The 14386-nt window shown below is 46.4% G+C and overlaps 5 protein-coding genes across 6 annotated transcripts; 3 read left to right on the top strand and 2 right to left on the bottom strand.

Moving 5' to 3' along the window:
- The first annotated feature begins 217 nt into the window (after positions 1-217).
- BDCG_04004 lies at positions 218-4645 on the top strand. Of its 2 annotated transcripts, XM_045419672.1 has the most exons (5): positions 218-1017; positions 1093-1876; positions 1962-2100; positions 2226-3575; positions 3639-4645. In XM_045419672.1, the coding sequence occupies exons 1-3, from the start codon at positions 462-464 to the stop codon at positions 1975-1977; spliced, it is 1356 nt and encodes a 451-aa protein (XP_045280707.1). In that variant the 5' UTR covers positions 218-461; the 3' UTR covers positions 1978-2100; positions 2226-3575; positions 3639-4645. The 2 variants fall into 2 exon arrangements, with proteins under 2 accessions (XP_045280707.1, XP_045275922.1); XM_045419671.1 differs by having other exon boundaries at positions 1093-2100.
- BDCG_04003 (uncharacterized protein) lies at positions 3030-4076 on the bottom strand (the record flags this gene model as incomplete). The annotated part of the gene is made up of 2 exons (XM_045419670.1): positions 3030-3921; positions 3988-4076. The coding sequence occupies 2 exons, from the start codon at positions 4074-4076 to the stop codon at positions 3030-3032; spliced, it is 981 nt and encodes a 326-aa protein (XP_045275921.1).
- Positions 4300-4961, bottom strand: BDCG_04002 (uncharacterized protein; the record flags this gene model as incomplete). The annotated part of the gene is made up of 4 exons (XM_045419669.1): positions 4300-4355; positions 4413-4477; positions 4542-4600; positions 4659-4961. 4 exons carry the CDS (start codon positions 4959-4961, stop codon positions 4300-4302), a joined length of 483 nt encoding a protein of 160 aa, XP_045275920.1.
- BDCG_04001 (uncharacterized protein) lies at positions 4822-8308 on the top strand. The gene is made up of 2 exons (XM_045419668.1): positions 4822-6248; positions 6306-8308. Exons 1-2 carry the CDS (start codon positions 5612-5614, stop codon positions 7274-7276), a joined length of 1608 nt encoding a protein of 535 aa, XP_045275919.1. The 5' UTR covers positions 4822-5611; the 3' UTR covers positions 7277-8308.
- Positions 8309-9540: 1232 nt separating this feature from the next.
- Positions 9541-13983, top strand: BDCG_04000 (uncharacterized protein). The gene is made up of 5 exons (XM_045419667.1): positions 9541-10795; positions 11339-11666; positions 11803-12245; positions 12336-12505; positions 12582-13983. Exons 2-5 carry the CDS (start codon positions 11421-11423, stop codon positions 13019-13021), a joined length of 1299 nt encoding a protein of 432 aa, XP_045275918.1. The 5' UTR covers positions 9541-10795; positions 11339-11420; the 3' UTR covers positions 13022-13983.
- Positions 13984-14386: the final 403 nt, after the last annotated feature.

Raw genomic sequence — 14386 nt, 5'->3', positions numbered from 1 at the left:
CGTAGAGCCGCAGGTTGTTCTCTGGCGTTGAATATTTGAAGCTTCCATTTTCGTCCAGCTCTCGGCCAAGACGGGAAATTCCCCAATTCGGCTTAGCATCATCCAGGAACCTCTCTTCAGTTATTTGAGTTTCACGCTAAACTATTTTTATGCCAAATCAGAATATTGGCACGTGATATCGCGTTTTATGACGACAGCCATCTTGATATCAAGTTCCGAAAAAACGAACACCACCCTAGATTTTATGGGATATTCATGGTCCATAAACATGCGGAATATTGAATTGTTGGAAATTTAGAGATATGATTGCTTTCATGCTCTCTCTACCTTCGATGAATCTCTATTTGGATTACTCTTCCTAACAGAGCACTACTCCGCGCCAGTCACTTTTAACTGGGCCTACTTGCCTAGGTCGCGAGTCCATATATATCCGCCCTCGAATTTTTGTACAACTTTTCGATATGGCATTACTACAGTCTTCTTTGATATGGATAGTATATGCGATCGTTGTTGTCATACTCATCGCCGTGGCGTCCATTTTCTTTTACACCTACCAGACCCCTCGTGAAAGGTCGGCATCTGTCACGACGGCATGCATATTCACCCTCACAGCTTTACTAGCAACAGTTCTTTTACTACCAGTCGATGTGGCTTTGGTGTCTTCTACCAACTTGCCCAAGGAAGGGAGACGAAAGTCCTGGGCGACGCAGGATGAGGTCGACAAGATTACCTTTTCCTTAACAGTTACTTATTACTTCCTTTACTCTCTCGACGCGGTGCTTTGTCTAGTGGTGGTGCCTTTCACATACTTCTGGTATGAAGAATATGATGAAGTAGCAACTGAAGAGGGTTTGCAGAGTTGGAGGAAAAGATTCTGGGGTGCTTTCAAATACACTATAGCTTTTATTCTGCTAACAGTTATCCTATTTCTGGTTGGATTCTTCGTACCTGTGGCACGAAACAGGGACGCGCCAAATTTTGATCTCGACTACTTCAAAAAATTGCTCACAGAAAATCGTACGTTCTCTCAAGATTTCTGTGAAAATAATGGATATGAGCATAATTGGAGCCATACTAACATATCAATTTTAGATGGAGAACGAGCATTAACCTTTGCGCTTGGTTTGCTCATCACAATCGGGATTTTGGTGTACGTCTTGTATACATCTGCCGGCCTGGCCTTGCTCCCCGTCACTTTTATCAAGTCGGCTCCAGCCATTTCCAGTCCAACTCTCAGTGCCAACACAGCGTCACGCCTGGAGGAGAATATAGAACGCCAGCGCCAGCTGGAAGGCCGCTGCGGTGGAGATCCAGATCGACTACCTTCGAAACAGCGAAGAGAACTCGATTCCTTGGTGCGCGAAGAGCGGACCTTACGACGAAGGCAGCGCTTATCAGAGGAAGCTCGCCGGGAAAGGGGAAGTTGGCTCCTGAAAGCATGGTTTAAGATTTCGGCCGTCTTCCGCCCACTTAAACTTCTGGGTGGCCTTCTTTTACTTGCTATTGCTATGTTGGTGTGGGTCTCTATGCTCCTAACCAGTATCGATAAGGTGATGAATTCTGTATGCAAACAGCATTGTGGCTATATCCTCGGGAAAAACAACATCTTCAATCCGGTGAACTGGGTATTTGTCCAGTCTGCCAAGGTTTTTCCGGTTGACTACATCCTCTTCATCCTCCTGGTCCTCCTCTTCTTCTGCAGTTCTGTCGTTGGAATTGCCACCATAGGAGTACGCTTTTTATGGGTCAGAATATTTCAGGTCCGAAAAGGCCACACGTCTCCGCAGGCGCTCCTTATCGCGACGGTGATGCTGACCCTGATCGCACTTGCACTCAATTACTCCATCTCGATGGTTGTCGCTCCACAATATGCAACGTACGGCCCGCAGACCTTCTGTGACCACCCACCTAAGCACCCCGGGGAACAGCCAGACTGTACTGACCTTGAACCCCTAATCAAGCCCTGCTCAGAACTAGCGGAGAACCCCTCCGCCAAGGAAATCTGTACACCCACGGTCGTCACTACATTTTTGAACCGTATCACGTTGAATTTCCCGGTTTTCGGTATCGTCTATTTCTGGGCGCAATTCGTCTTTCTCGGTAAGTGAATACATTCCTTAACCCTAATATATGCTTCCCGGACGGCCGCTATATTTTCACAAAATTTAGAAGCCCAGTGAAATACTAGTTGACTAACCACACCACACCTCGTCCGCTTTACATAGGATTCTCTCTCCTTATCTTCCTTACCACGATAATCCGGACTCCAAAGTTGGATGAGCAGCAACTCGATGAGGACATGGAAGAAGCAGAGGAAGAAGGCTTGTTGGCAAGTACAGGGAGGAGGTTTGGAGCCACATGGGAAGATATAACAGGGCGAGCGAGCCGATCGCCCCAAGTTTCCGGCTCCGCCGGTCGAGGAACCCGTGAATGAATGGAAACGGTGGTAGAAAAGGAGAATATTGAATATGCCGAGCATTTCTTGCACTTCTGTTCTCGGATAAATCTCGTTTGTATTTGTATTGTTGGCGACTAGTTCAAACTTTGGAGATGTGATAGTACGCTAGAAATCATCTCATGTGGTTTCCCATACCTGAGTAACAATACAGCTTTGGATGGTTTGGTCAAGGACAGTTTAAGGTTGGGTTGGATGGTAAATTATGCGGCGGAAGACATGTAAATTTTCTCACTAGTACGGTTATGGGTTATTTCACTTGGTTGGCTGGGAAGTTATTTATTAGGCAGAGTTTTAGGCTTGGGTTTCCCAAGGTATTTTCAGGCTAGGATCAGAAGTGCGGTACAGAAACACGCAGATATTTGACTCATTGTTTAGCTCTAGAGCTCAAAAGGGTGGTCTACATTATTTCGTACGTTAGGTTTTCGTTGGATATCGACATGAATCAGATACTGAACCTAGCAAGAAAAAAATTGTACAACGTAGTGAAAGAAAGCAACAAATCGCAGAGAAAAATCAAACATGAAACCCCAAAACTCTACTCAGCCAACGTCAGGAAATAGAAAACGAAACATCATGATTTATCCCTCTCAAACTTAACCTTCCTATGAGCTCTCTCCTCCGAATCTCCCTCTTCAACATGCACCTCTCGCCAACAACGAGCGCAATACAACAATTCCAGCTCGCAGTCAATGCATTTTATGCTAGCATCATCGCTGCAGATACAACACCAAAATGGCTTCAGGTTATCACTGATGTCCTTCCAGCGCCGACTGCGTTGGCTGCTAGTGATGTGGATAGGGTTTTCCGCAGGCACGAATGTAGGCGCAGAGGGGAGCTCTGGTGAATTAGGGTCGGGATTGGGCTGAGGTTCCTGAGGTGGTGGGGAGCGGAGTGCTGATGGGGTTGAAGGAAGATCAAGGATTGATGTTAGGAAGGTTGAGTGTGGTGGTTTAGTTGTCTCAGTGTCCGATTCCGTATTTAATACGGCTTGTTTTATGTTCCCTGCCGCATACCGAGTTGATAGGTCTTCTGTCTCTGTCCCCGGCGAGTCCGCCATTTTTAGTTCATCAAGAACCCTTTGGAGATAATCATCAGCGTCTTTATCTTCCGAACTGTGGTCGGTATCAATTGCTTTGATGGCCCCCGACTGCGATGGACGACGCTCACGATGAGTTTTTAGGTCCCTATACTGAGAAGAAGAATCCAAAAACTGTTTGGATTTCTTGATTAAATTTTCAACATCCTCCCCGTTGTCCACCTCCCGGGACTGCTCCCAGATCTTGCTCTGGAGGTCTGAAAGTAAACCTTCTATTTCATCCCCGGAGTTGATAAAGGAATCCAGATCGCCTTGCTGGAGCTCAGATTTTCCAAACGAAGTGGATGTACCAAGGCCAATGAATCGTGCAGACAAATCAACGCTTGGTTGATCGTCCACGTCTGTGTCCGATAGTTCAAATGGAAGGCTATACAGCGTCAATCAGAACCATTATTCTGTACAACTAGATTAAACTGCTAGAGTGTTTACGAACGTTGTTCGTCCCAGCTGGACGGTGGAAGGTTTTAGAGCGTTTAAGCGCTCCAAAAGCGCAGCATCATCTTTGGATGGTTTACTCTCCATAATTCATATATGGTATCCACAGTATATAGTATAGCAGGCCGAACAGCAAGCAGAAGCAATTGCAGAGTCAGGATAGCACAAGACAAGTCGACTGGCAGAATAACTCAAGGCGGTGAGCCGCCACCTTGGGCAAAGTCTTGGCGGAACAAGCCAATCGAACCCTGTGTACTCCGTACTGTACTATGCTCGAGTAGAGTAGCTACGGATATCCAGGATACTGCTTTTAATCCACCCGGAGGAGTGCAAGAGCATCTTCAAAAGCTCTCACAACATTCGCATCTGCAGGGCAGGGTGTCAGTATGTATTGTATTGTTTTCCGGCGGCCCATGACCATACAGTGTTTCTTTTTTTCTTCCAATTTAGCTTCAGAATTCTGGGCAAACCCCATTCGTGTTTTGAACCTTGCCAAATAGATGGGTTAGCTTCTTCATGTCTTCGCGGGAGGTATCTTAGGACAGAACCTACCTCTTGTATGCTCTATCTTCATCACGGTAGGCTGTCGTTTGTGACCAGGCGATGAACATCTGCCGTATATCGTTAATGTCTACTGTGTCTCTGGAGAAGAAAATATACAGCACCAACCTCAAGTAATTCGGCAGTTTCTCTCTGTAGAACCATTTCTGCCTGGGATCTTTCATCCATCGCATCTGTAAACTTTTTCTGCAGCTGTTCCCAGTCACAATCGCGAAGGGAGAGCGCCAATTTCTCATATCCATTGACTACTCCATCCTCGGTTTTAGGGCCGATATCCTTACGGAGATGTTCTGTGCTTGTTTCAGGATTTTGAGTATTAGAGCCCGCATCTAGGCTTTCTTTCCTGGGCACTGAATTTACAGCAACCGGGCGAGGTATAAGCGATGGTGAGCTGCAGTGGTCATTCGACATGGCGATATGATATCCCTGTGTTAAAAAGCACACCGCTTTATGCCTAGATGGTCACGATGACTTCAAAGCTTGCTCAGACTAAGCCACGCCCGTACCGTACCATACACCTAGGCAATATATATCAGCGAGAACTAATAACCACTTATACTGATATAACTTCCACTGTTTGTCGTCTTTTGAACTGTCGACATGATCTCCCAATGTGACTTGCAAGGCGGCGTTGCCCACGAGGAAGGAGAGTTTGCAGGAAGCAAATATAGGTGCAAACAGTGCAAACAGTCTTTAGCTATCAGGTGACATCATCCAGAGCGGTTCCAGCACGCTTTAGGCACCTTCACCTTCGTCGATTTCGAGTCACCAAATAACATCTAAATGTACGGTCTACGGCCGGCCTGCTTCTTGTTTTTTCTATGGATTTAGTTGGAAATATATGGATATTTTTAAGTAGCATATATGTTGAGCCACTGGCTACTTCTTTCTTGTCCACCCAAGTTATGAAAATTGCCCATGATCTCAACAGCCGTGGCCTTTCTAGCGGTCATTTTGAACCAACTGCGGTTCTAGCTTATTGAGGAATACTGGAGGGAGAATGGGAGGTTGGCCATTTTTGTTGGACAGTTGATCAAGAGACTTTAGTGAAATCCCCGGTTATGAACTGCCACGTATGCGATCGTGGGCCTAACTCCCAGCTTCATCTTCTGTGCCCGACGTGTTCCCGTAACCGGCTCTACTCTCTTCGCTTCGATCATGCCAGGGTTTTATTGGAAAAGGAAGCCATTGGGAAGGAAATCGAAGCTGCAGTGGTGACTAAGAAGACACATAATGCTGAACCTATGGAGGATGGGCGCCCGGGCGACCTGGGATCTCGGCAACGCTCGTCTCGCTGGGCCATCCAAGCAGCCAAAAGTCGTGCTTCGCAGTCGACCGCGAGGACATCGGCGATTTTCGACCAGATAGCTACATTAAGGGAAGAAATAAGAGAAGGGAGAGAAGACATCGCCCATCGCAGATCTTTACTCAAGAAGCGACGATCAGATGTAGAATCCGCTACATATCAACTGACAGACCGACGAGCTTCAAGTTTGGCTACGGTGCAAAATAACACCAAGAGAACCGAGCACTTATGGAATAATCTGCATAATAAAACTGCACAGTCTAGGGTTTTCCTGTGTCGCGAGGCTGCCAATCTTTATCGTTTGCGCCAGAGAACGAGGCGGAGAAATGGCGAGCTCGTTGCAGTTTACACCATTGGAGGGGTCAGTATTGTTGATCTCAGGGACCTGAACGGTAAGTGTATCGTAGAATGATATCCTGTTGACCTCAATTGCTAAGCCAAATGTACAGGTGCAAGTCACGTCCACATTACCACGTCCCTTACCTACATCGCCCATCTCTTGGTTCTCGTTTCGCATTACCTCTCCCTCAGGCTACCTGCAGAGATAACACTGCCCCATCGAAATTACCCACTACCCACTATATTTCCGCCATCATCCTCATATTTGTCACAAGAAGCAATATTCCCCGGCACATCGCTTTCTCAATCATCCCCGTCGAGTCCTACAGCTTCTCGGACTACGGACACCAGACCGCCTCCTCGTCCAAGGCCACTCTATATCAACAAATCTTTACCGAAGCTTGCACAAGAAGACCCTGCGGCTTATGGGTTGTTCCTCGAGGGAGTTGGGCTCCTAGCTTGGAACATTTGTTGGGTTTGTCGTACTCAAGGACTGCATGTTGTTGTTGACTCCTGGGAGGATGTTTATGATATGGGCCGTAACTTGTGGACGTTACTTGTTGCACAGCCATCCCAATCGTCAGCCTTCACTAGAGTGTTATCAAACCGGGATAACCACGCAAAACTTCAGGGCTCTGATAAGGATTCCCCCAAACCAACTATCCAGCGAACCAGGTCCTTGTCAATGCTTGGCCATTATTCTCATGGAACGGCACATTCATTCCTTGGAGGCGCGGAAGGAACTGAATTTATGAGAAAATGGAAGCAGCCTTCCACAGCTAAGGTCGTTGACAAGCTGAAATCTGTTCTCCTAGGAGAAATGGCGAGTGCAGAATGGGAGTTGCTCGACAAAACAGAATGGGAGGACGAAGATTCCCAAAAGCATATTCTCCGGGAAGGAGAAGAACCTGCTCCGATGGCTATTAAATCCCCTTCAGCTGTGACGGACGGCGTCCTAAGCGATACCGCGAGCATTGCCACTGCTAAAACACTGGATGAAAACAACCTTGCCGATGACAGCATGACAAACAACCATAAACCAAAGGGGACACGGGGGTGGACCAAGTTAAAGAGTAGATGAAATTACGCTCTCTGTTTTGTCAAGAAGTTAATGTCGCCCTACATCAGCAATGAGTTCGAGCCTATCTGAGCATTTGGGCTAATCCTCGTGAGAGGATTTCCCACCAGGATATTCCTGGATGACATGTGCAAGCCATACATACCTATGGCAGATGTCCTTTGTATGGATTGGTGTAACGAACTCTCGAAACCATTTCTTAAGCACCTGCCCCTTCGACCTATACAGGATTCGAACTTGATATGACACAATGAAATGATAACAAGGTTATCATTTCAACCCCTCTCTGTATTCCAAAATGGTCTAATAGCTCGCCTTCTTGTCACCAACCCCACCATACTCCCCACCCATTTTGAGAGGAGACATTCAGTTCCACGACACTAGCGTTTCAGTTACACCTGCCCACCTCGATAGTAGCAATATTGGCAGCTGGAATTAGCAGCGGGAGGAGAAGATGCAGTATGTAGGATCCGAGGAGATAGCCACAGAGCACCCATTTCTTCGGGAAAATTTTGACAGGGGGGCCACGCTGGGATCTACAATAGCATCTAAGCATTTATGCTATTAAGGAAATTGGGGGGGGGAGCGGGGGGGGGGGGGGGGTTCCTTATCTATCAGCGGACACAAACAGTTTCCAAATATGATACCAAGGCGCCTCCGAATCAACAGGATCTTTTTTTTACTTTGGTTTTCAGACTTGTTTAGCAGTTCCTTTAGATGAGGTTTGCTGAGTTGGCCACGTCTGGAATGGGTATGGATGTATGTATAATATTAATGAACCATAATAACAAACTATCCAATTATATTGATTTCAATTCAGTTAAGAGAGGGAATAGATGTGTTGAATTCAAGATAAGACCAGCTATTGGCAGAAAAGTGCTTAGTAATTAATAATTATTCATTCTTTTACTGGTGAATAGATATAGAAATGAGATATGTACTGTACTTCTAAGATAGTTAGATGATCATGATCATTTCTCTCACAGAATCTCTCAGATGAGTGAGAAACTCTTGGGTTAAATCACATACAAATCAGTCACTCAGTCACAGCCTGGTTTTTCTGCATTGTCCGCGCTGTGCAAGTTCTTCAGATTTCAGTATATAGTTGTCAGTAAGTATATATATATTTAACAATAAAATTGACAGAGAGAGCATGGAGTGATTCTGATCATCAGAGAGAATTACTCAAACAGAAAAACAAAATATCACTATATCTACATGCTCTACTCTGTACATGTATAAAGATCAGAGTGACTCTTCATAGAACTAACAATGACTCCAGAATACTGCATATTCACATAACTATCTCTTATTAATATGATGAAAATAATGTGCTCTGATGAATCTATAACTACAGGATAGTAAGGCTGCCTGCCATACTGCCAATTGAACCTGCACACAGAGAAGCAATGGCAGATAAAACAGAAGTTGAGGGTTAAGTTATGACAGGATTTGTCAGAGTGCGGTAACTCAAACTATCGTAACTATGGTAAATGGATAACTTCAGCCAGAGTTTGGGTTGGGTTTGCTAAAAGAAGCTTGATCTATCCTGGTAATGGGCTCCGAGAATTCCTAATGAACCACTCAAGCCTCGTGCTTGAAATAGACGCGGAGGCCCCATGCATGTGCTTGTTCCCCTTCTGACATGGATTTCGTCATATCGAACAAACAACGGAAGAATCCAAGTGGTAGTTAACATGAGGCTCTTGTGGATTCATTATTGCATTGCTAACTGGTGCTTGTCAAGGGGGTGTGTTTTTTGTGATGATGATCGGCCGGCTACGCAGCGCAATTGGATAAAGCCCAGGTCGGTCCGGTCCAGAATACAACGCATCATGCAAGGGGGCTGAGCATTATTGTGGTGCAGTGGTGCTGCGGTGCGGTGCTGATTTGGCGAGGCTGTCAAGCCAGTTGAAGCGAAACACATCCCTCTAGCGCGCCTAGCCTAGTGCCTTGCTGTTCCTGGCTAGAGGGTCCAAGATTTCGCCAGCTGGGCCGTTGGAACTTGGAAGACATGAAAGTTGCTGATCTTGGTTTTGCTGGCTTGAACACAAGTCGGCTCGCATGATATCCAACCCAGGAATAACTAACTACCCTACGAATAGCAAAAGTGCAGAAAGAAAAGTCAGAATTTCCTCACCATCAGTCAGCCTTCATTTTACAGTTTCGACTGCTAAATGGCCGGATTCTCAAGCATGAGTGCCTTGAATGTACATACATGTACAGTACATTATTACAGTATTATTATTATGTGAAGGTAAAAATAAGAAACGAGAGCACGAGAAAAAAATCCGCGGTTTCGAGAACAAAAAAATCAGGAATAATAGAAACAGGAAATCCCCACCAAGCAGATAAGAGAAGAGCGTATAACCTCAGCCGGACATGAAACATGTCATGCGAACTGGCAGCCGTTATCGATTATTGATATCAATTGGAACAAAAGACATAACTACTGCGTAACGTACATGTAGGCGGCAAAACTATCATGGATCCCATAGGGCTCACACCGCATCACATCCCCTCATTCCTACGGAGCAATATTTGTTGCCTGGGTCTGCTGGTGGATAACTAGCTGGTGCCTTCTCCGTGGTTACGTCCCGCTCCCGGCCGTCGAGTTCCACGAAGCAACTCCTGAGCAACCGCCCAATAACCAGGAACAAAGCAGCCGAAGTAAGTTCAACTCCAACCAGCAACCCGCGACTCCGCGGTGGCAGATCCGATCCAAGGCCCCATAACTTATAAGGTTCCACAAGAGTGTTTGTTGTTGTCCTGGGCTCCTCCCTGATGACAAGCAAGGAAAAGGCAGAGAACTTCCAGGAGCATCAGTTTGCAAAGAAAATCGGTTGGAAATAAGGTTAGGATGGTCTCTGGGATGAGTCTCGGCCCTGCGCAATTCGTCGTTATCACCCTGCCTAGTCCAGCTTGTGGGATGTTAGCGGGCTTAGTTGGGTGTTAATTTTGCAGGAGTCGAACTTTCGCGGCTCGTGGAGTCGTTGGTCGTAGTCGTTGGCCGCTATCCTCATCCGTTCCCGATCGGAGAGGCGCTTGTATATCTCCCTATCCCATCCCATACTAAAAAAGGGTGCACTGCGAGAGTGGGAATAATGGGCGGATGGATGGGAAAAGGGGGTCAAGCAAGCCGCTATTATTATTATTCCCCTCTTCCCCTTGCTTGGCCCTGTGTCCTGCCAGAGTCAAATTTCCTCCTGGATTTCCAGAATAAAACCCGGCGTGGGCCCTCAACCCGGCCGGCTTCGATCTCCCTCTCTTCCTCCTCTCCTTTCTCTCTCTGTTATCCTGTCTGTCCTACCAAATCCCTCTCTCATTCTTCGTCGCTCATTTTCGGTCGTTGTTTTCCTCACGGATTCAACCCCAGCCATTCTTTATATTGTTTTTAATTTATATTCATTACTTTTTATTATTTTTTATATTTTTTTTTTTTTCGGAATCGAGAATTGGTTTGATTTGACCTGGTTTCTTTCATTTTCGAACAGATCTACAATATCAAAAGGTAGAAAAAAGGTATGTGCGACATCGAGAACACGAGACACAATAGTATACTGTACATATTCACAACTTGCCATATTCACTCACAATCTTCAACAATCAATGCTCTTTTTTTGGTCTTTCTATTTCGGCCTTAAACTTGTGTTACTCCTATCACTCCTTTTCCTTTCTTGCCAACTATTACTTCGGCTGGGTTCCCATTCATGGCTTGAGCGAATCCAAATCCATGTTTTATTTATCCTGTCCCTAGGTGGCGCTTATCCAGCGTATCACAACCCAACCATTCGACCCTTCTTGGACCATTCACTCTATTTCACACCCAACGACCCACCAGAACTATATACAAATACCTACAATCCCCTTCCTGATACACAAAAATGATGTTTCCCATTCTGTTCAATCCCTATAATATAAACAACTGTGTCGTACTTTACCATGAAAAAGATCCAATCTCCAATCTCCATTCTCTTAAAGACCTGTCCCGCCCGCAAACCCTGGATGACCTTGTTTTTAACAAGCAAGAAACAAAGACACCTAGAGCTAATTAAAACCATCCAGTGTATAAAACTTATACAAACACTCCGCATCACGTTTCCTTGAAACAACTGGAACAGGAACCGCACATATTTATAAATAAATTATGCGCACCACGTTCGCCGTCGGAGCCGTGCTGGCTGCCACTGTTTCCACCGTCGCTGCCAACGCATGTGCCCCCGGCACCGCCCACGTGCTAGGTGGGAACTGGTACTGTTCTGCTGTCAAGGCCATCACCTATACCAACTTCGGCTCCTCGGGCACCTACAATGAGGTCGTCAGTATGGATGGTGGCGCTTGCTCATCCAGGCCAAAGGGGTATAGCGGATCACTCGCGCCATTGAATGAGGAGGTATGACTGCTTTTCAAAAATCCGGCGGAAAGGGAAATGGGGCGGAACATATACTATATACATATATGTATTTAGTATATTACTCCAAAAACAAAACTGACATTGACCAAAAAAAAAAAAAAAAAAAAAAAAACAGGTCTCCTGGCACTTCCGTGGCCCAGTCAGCCTAAAGCAATTTGCTTTCTATAGCCCCGGTTCCGGTGCACCACCAGAGGGCCGCTACAAGCGTGAAATGAAACCCAGCATCCACGAGCGACGCCACCAGGGCCACCAGCACCTGCACAAGCGGGCCAACGAGAAGCGTGCCGTTGGTGACATGGTCACTGCCACCATCAACGGCCAAGTAGTCTCCTGGGTCAACCAGTATGCTGGTGGGGCCGCCCCTGCCGCCCCGACTCAGGCTCCCGCTTCACCACCAGCTGGAGGAAATAAGTACCCGACCAAGAAGCCCGCCCCGGTCGTCAACCCGGGTGCTGGTAACTGGGGCCGCCAGGGTTATTACAATGCTGAAGCCGGTGTCGCCGATGGACTTACGTTCTTGAACCATCGTGGAGGTGACGGATCTGGTGTTTTTGATTAGTATGTTCATTGTCCAGCTTAATCCCACTCACTGGTGTGGTTACTTTCCCCCCTTAGTTCTTTCTGTTTGGTACTGACTGATTTGCACAGCGATCTTGGGAACTCTCTCTCTTATGCCTCCGAGGACGGCTGCACGGGTTCCGACAGCCCTAAGGTCCTTAGCAACAAGATGATCCCAGACAACGAGGAAATCGTCATCATGACGGACAAGCCGTGCAATGGTGACTGCGGCACCGTCCGTCCCGGCACTGTTGCCTATCGTAAGTTCTCTCGATATTTATGGCCCCCAAGCCCCAAATAATATGTCATAACTGACATGAAAAAAACCCCTCCCAGATGGCTTCGACGGCGACAACAAAATCTTCCTTGCCGAATTCGACATGCCCGTCACCGGCAAAACCGGCTGGAACGAAGACATGCCCGCCGCCTGGATCCTGAACGCCGCTATCCCCCGTACCCTCCAATACGGCAAAGCCGAGTGCTCTTGCTGGAAAACTGGCTGCGGCGAGTTCGACGTCTTCGAGATTCTCGACGCGGGTAACATGCGCGCCAAGTCGACCCTGCACGGCAACATCTCCGGCGGCGACAGCCATTTCTTCGAGAGACCCTCTGGGAAGACCGTGAAGCTTGCTGTTGTGTTTAATGCTGCGGGTAGCTCGGTGCATATTAAGATTCTGGATGATTCCTTTGAGTTTAAGCCGACGCTTGATGGGGAGGAGGTTGAGGCTATGTTGCAAGAGGAGGTGGCGGCTGCGTCGACGTTTGTGTTGTCGTAGATTTCTCTCTGCCTCTTTTTTTTAAACTAATATATTACTTTTGGGTTTGGACATAGTGTTTTTCTCCGCTTCATTAATTTTTTCCCCCTCTTTTTCTCTTTTTTCTATCTCTCCCTTTTTTTGGTTCTCCTGGAAAAGGAGGTGTGTTTATTCCTGCTTTGGGTATATGCAGCCTTGCGGGAGGTCAGCGCGCGAGCTCCCGTCACCCAAGAAATAAAGCTGTGAGAAATTAGGAAACGATTGATTGCTGGATACCCCGTCAAACGTCCGTTGGAAAAACATTGACCTGCATGTCTTTGGATCGGAAAAAAGCGACGCTCAACCACATGGGCAGGGATTTTGAATAGAGCCTAGTTCATTGTCAATGTTGGTCTCTCGTCCGTTATCCCTGTATCTCCTCTATCCATCCACCCTCTCAACTTCAACTGCTCTCAAACAGGACACCATTTTAGCAACCTTCCTCCTACATGTAAACCAAGCGCTGGATATTTCGCCCATCTTTCCATCCCGCCCACATACATACATGTGCAAAGAAGTCGAAAAATGAATGGAAAAGAAGGAAGAAAAGGATGAAGGGAAGAAACACGTACGAAATAGCGAGAGAAGACCCGCTGTTCCGACCCAGATCTGATATGTCTGTATACTTTTTTTTTTTTCTTCTTCCTCTCTTCAAATGCGTTAGCCGCCCCACCTTTTATGCTATATTCAAAATCTCTCCGATATTTCTGCTCCTTATTTCTTGGTCATAATAGCCACTAGTGTATATACATTCACGATACATGGGAATAGTTTTTCTTCTTCAGAGGTCCTCACTGGTCTTGAACAGTGGAATGGGTTGGGTTGGTAATATGGTCCTCACATCGTTCATTGGTTCAGGGTTGCTGCGAGATAGATAGAGTGAGGGGCACTTAGAAATGTGTATAACCCCAAGTATTCAGACAATAAAAGATAGTGCTGCGCTGCATTCCATTTATCTGCTCTTCATGTATGTGCATTATCACCATGTTTGTAGTTCGCAGAAATGAGAGATGAAGATGTTTCAAACGACTCCGAGAGTTTTTCCGGCCGAAAACTGGAACACGGTTAGGTATATTGCAACTTACTCCGCACGGTGTCCTCTTCCATGGGTGCGTCTGCTTGGTTTGACACCACCAGGATTAATTGTTTATAGATATATATATGTATATATTTATATATATATATTTTCTCTATTCCACGCGGAGCACCGTACTCTGAGCTTATATATCGTTATTCCTACGGAGTTATATTGCGTCTTCGTCTCGCGCAACTGGGAGAGCGACCTCATTGATCGTACCGCTACCTGGACGATACGACGCCGCAGCCAAGCCGGGCGGAGCCAGTGAC

Source organism: Blastomyces dermatitidis (genome assembly GCF_000003525.1).
Source record: "Blastomyces dermatitidis ER-3 genomic scaffold supercont1.4, whole genome shotgun sequence".
Lineage (NCBI taxonomy): Eukaryota > Fungi > Ascomycota > Eurotiomycetes > Onygenales > Ajellomycetaceae > Blastomyces > Blastomyces dermatitidis.
The sequence above is the reverse complement of the archived record's forward strand: the minus strand, read 5'-3'. Positions and strand labels throughout refer to the sequence as shown.

Coding starts and splice junctions, on each gene's coding strand:
- BDCG_04004 (XM_045419671.1), top strand. CDS start 462: ATGGCATTACTACAGTCTTCTTTGATATGGATAGTATATGCGATCGTT. Junction 1,018..1,092: donor AAAATTGCTCACAGAAAATC/GTACGTTCTCTC, acceptor TATCAATTTTAG/ATGGAGAACGAGCATTAACC. Junction 2,101..2,225: donor GGCGCAATTCGTCTTTCTCG/GTAAGTGAATAC, acceptor CGCTTTACATAG/GATTCTCTCTCCTTATCTTC.
- BDCG_04000 (XM_045419667.1), top strand. CDS start 11,421: ATGCGCACCACGTTCGCCGTCGGAGCCGTGCTGGCTGCCACTGTTTCC. Junction 11,667..11,802: donor TCGCGCCATTGAATGAGGAG/GTATGACTGCTT, acceptor AAAAAAAAACAG/GTCTCCTGGCACTTCCGTGG. Junction 12,246..12,335: donor GGATCTGGTGTTTTTGATTA/GTATGTTCATTG, acceptor TGATTTGCACAG/CGATCTTGGGAACTCTCTCT.
- BDCG_04001 (XM_045419668.1), top strand. CDS start 5,612: ATGAACTGCCACGTATGCGATCGTGGGCCTAACTCCCAGCTTCATCTT. Junction 6,249..6,305: donor TGATCTCAGGGACCTGAACG/GTAAGTGTATCG, acceptor CCAAATGTACAG/GTGCAAGTCACGTCCACATT.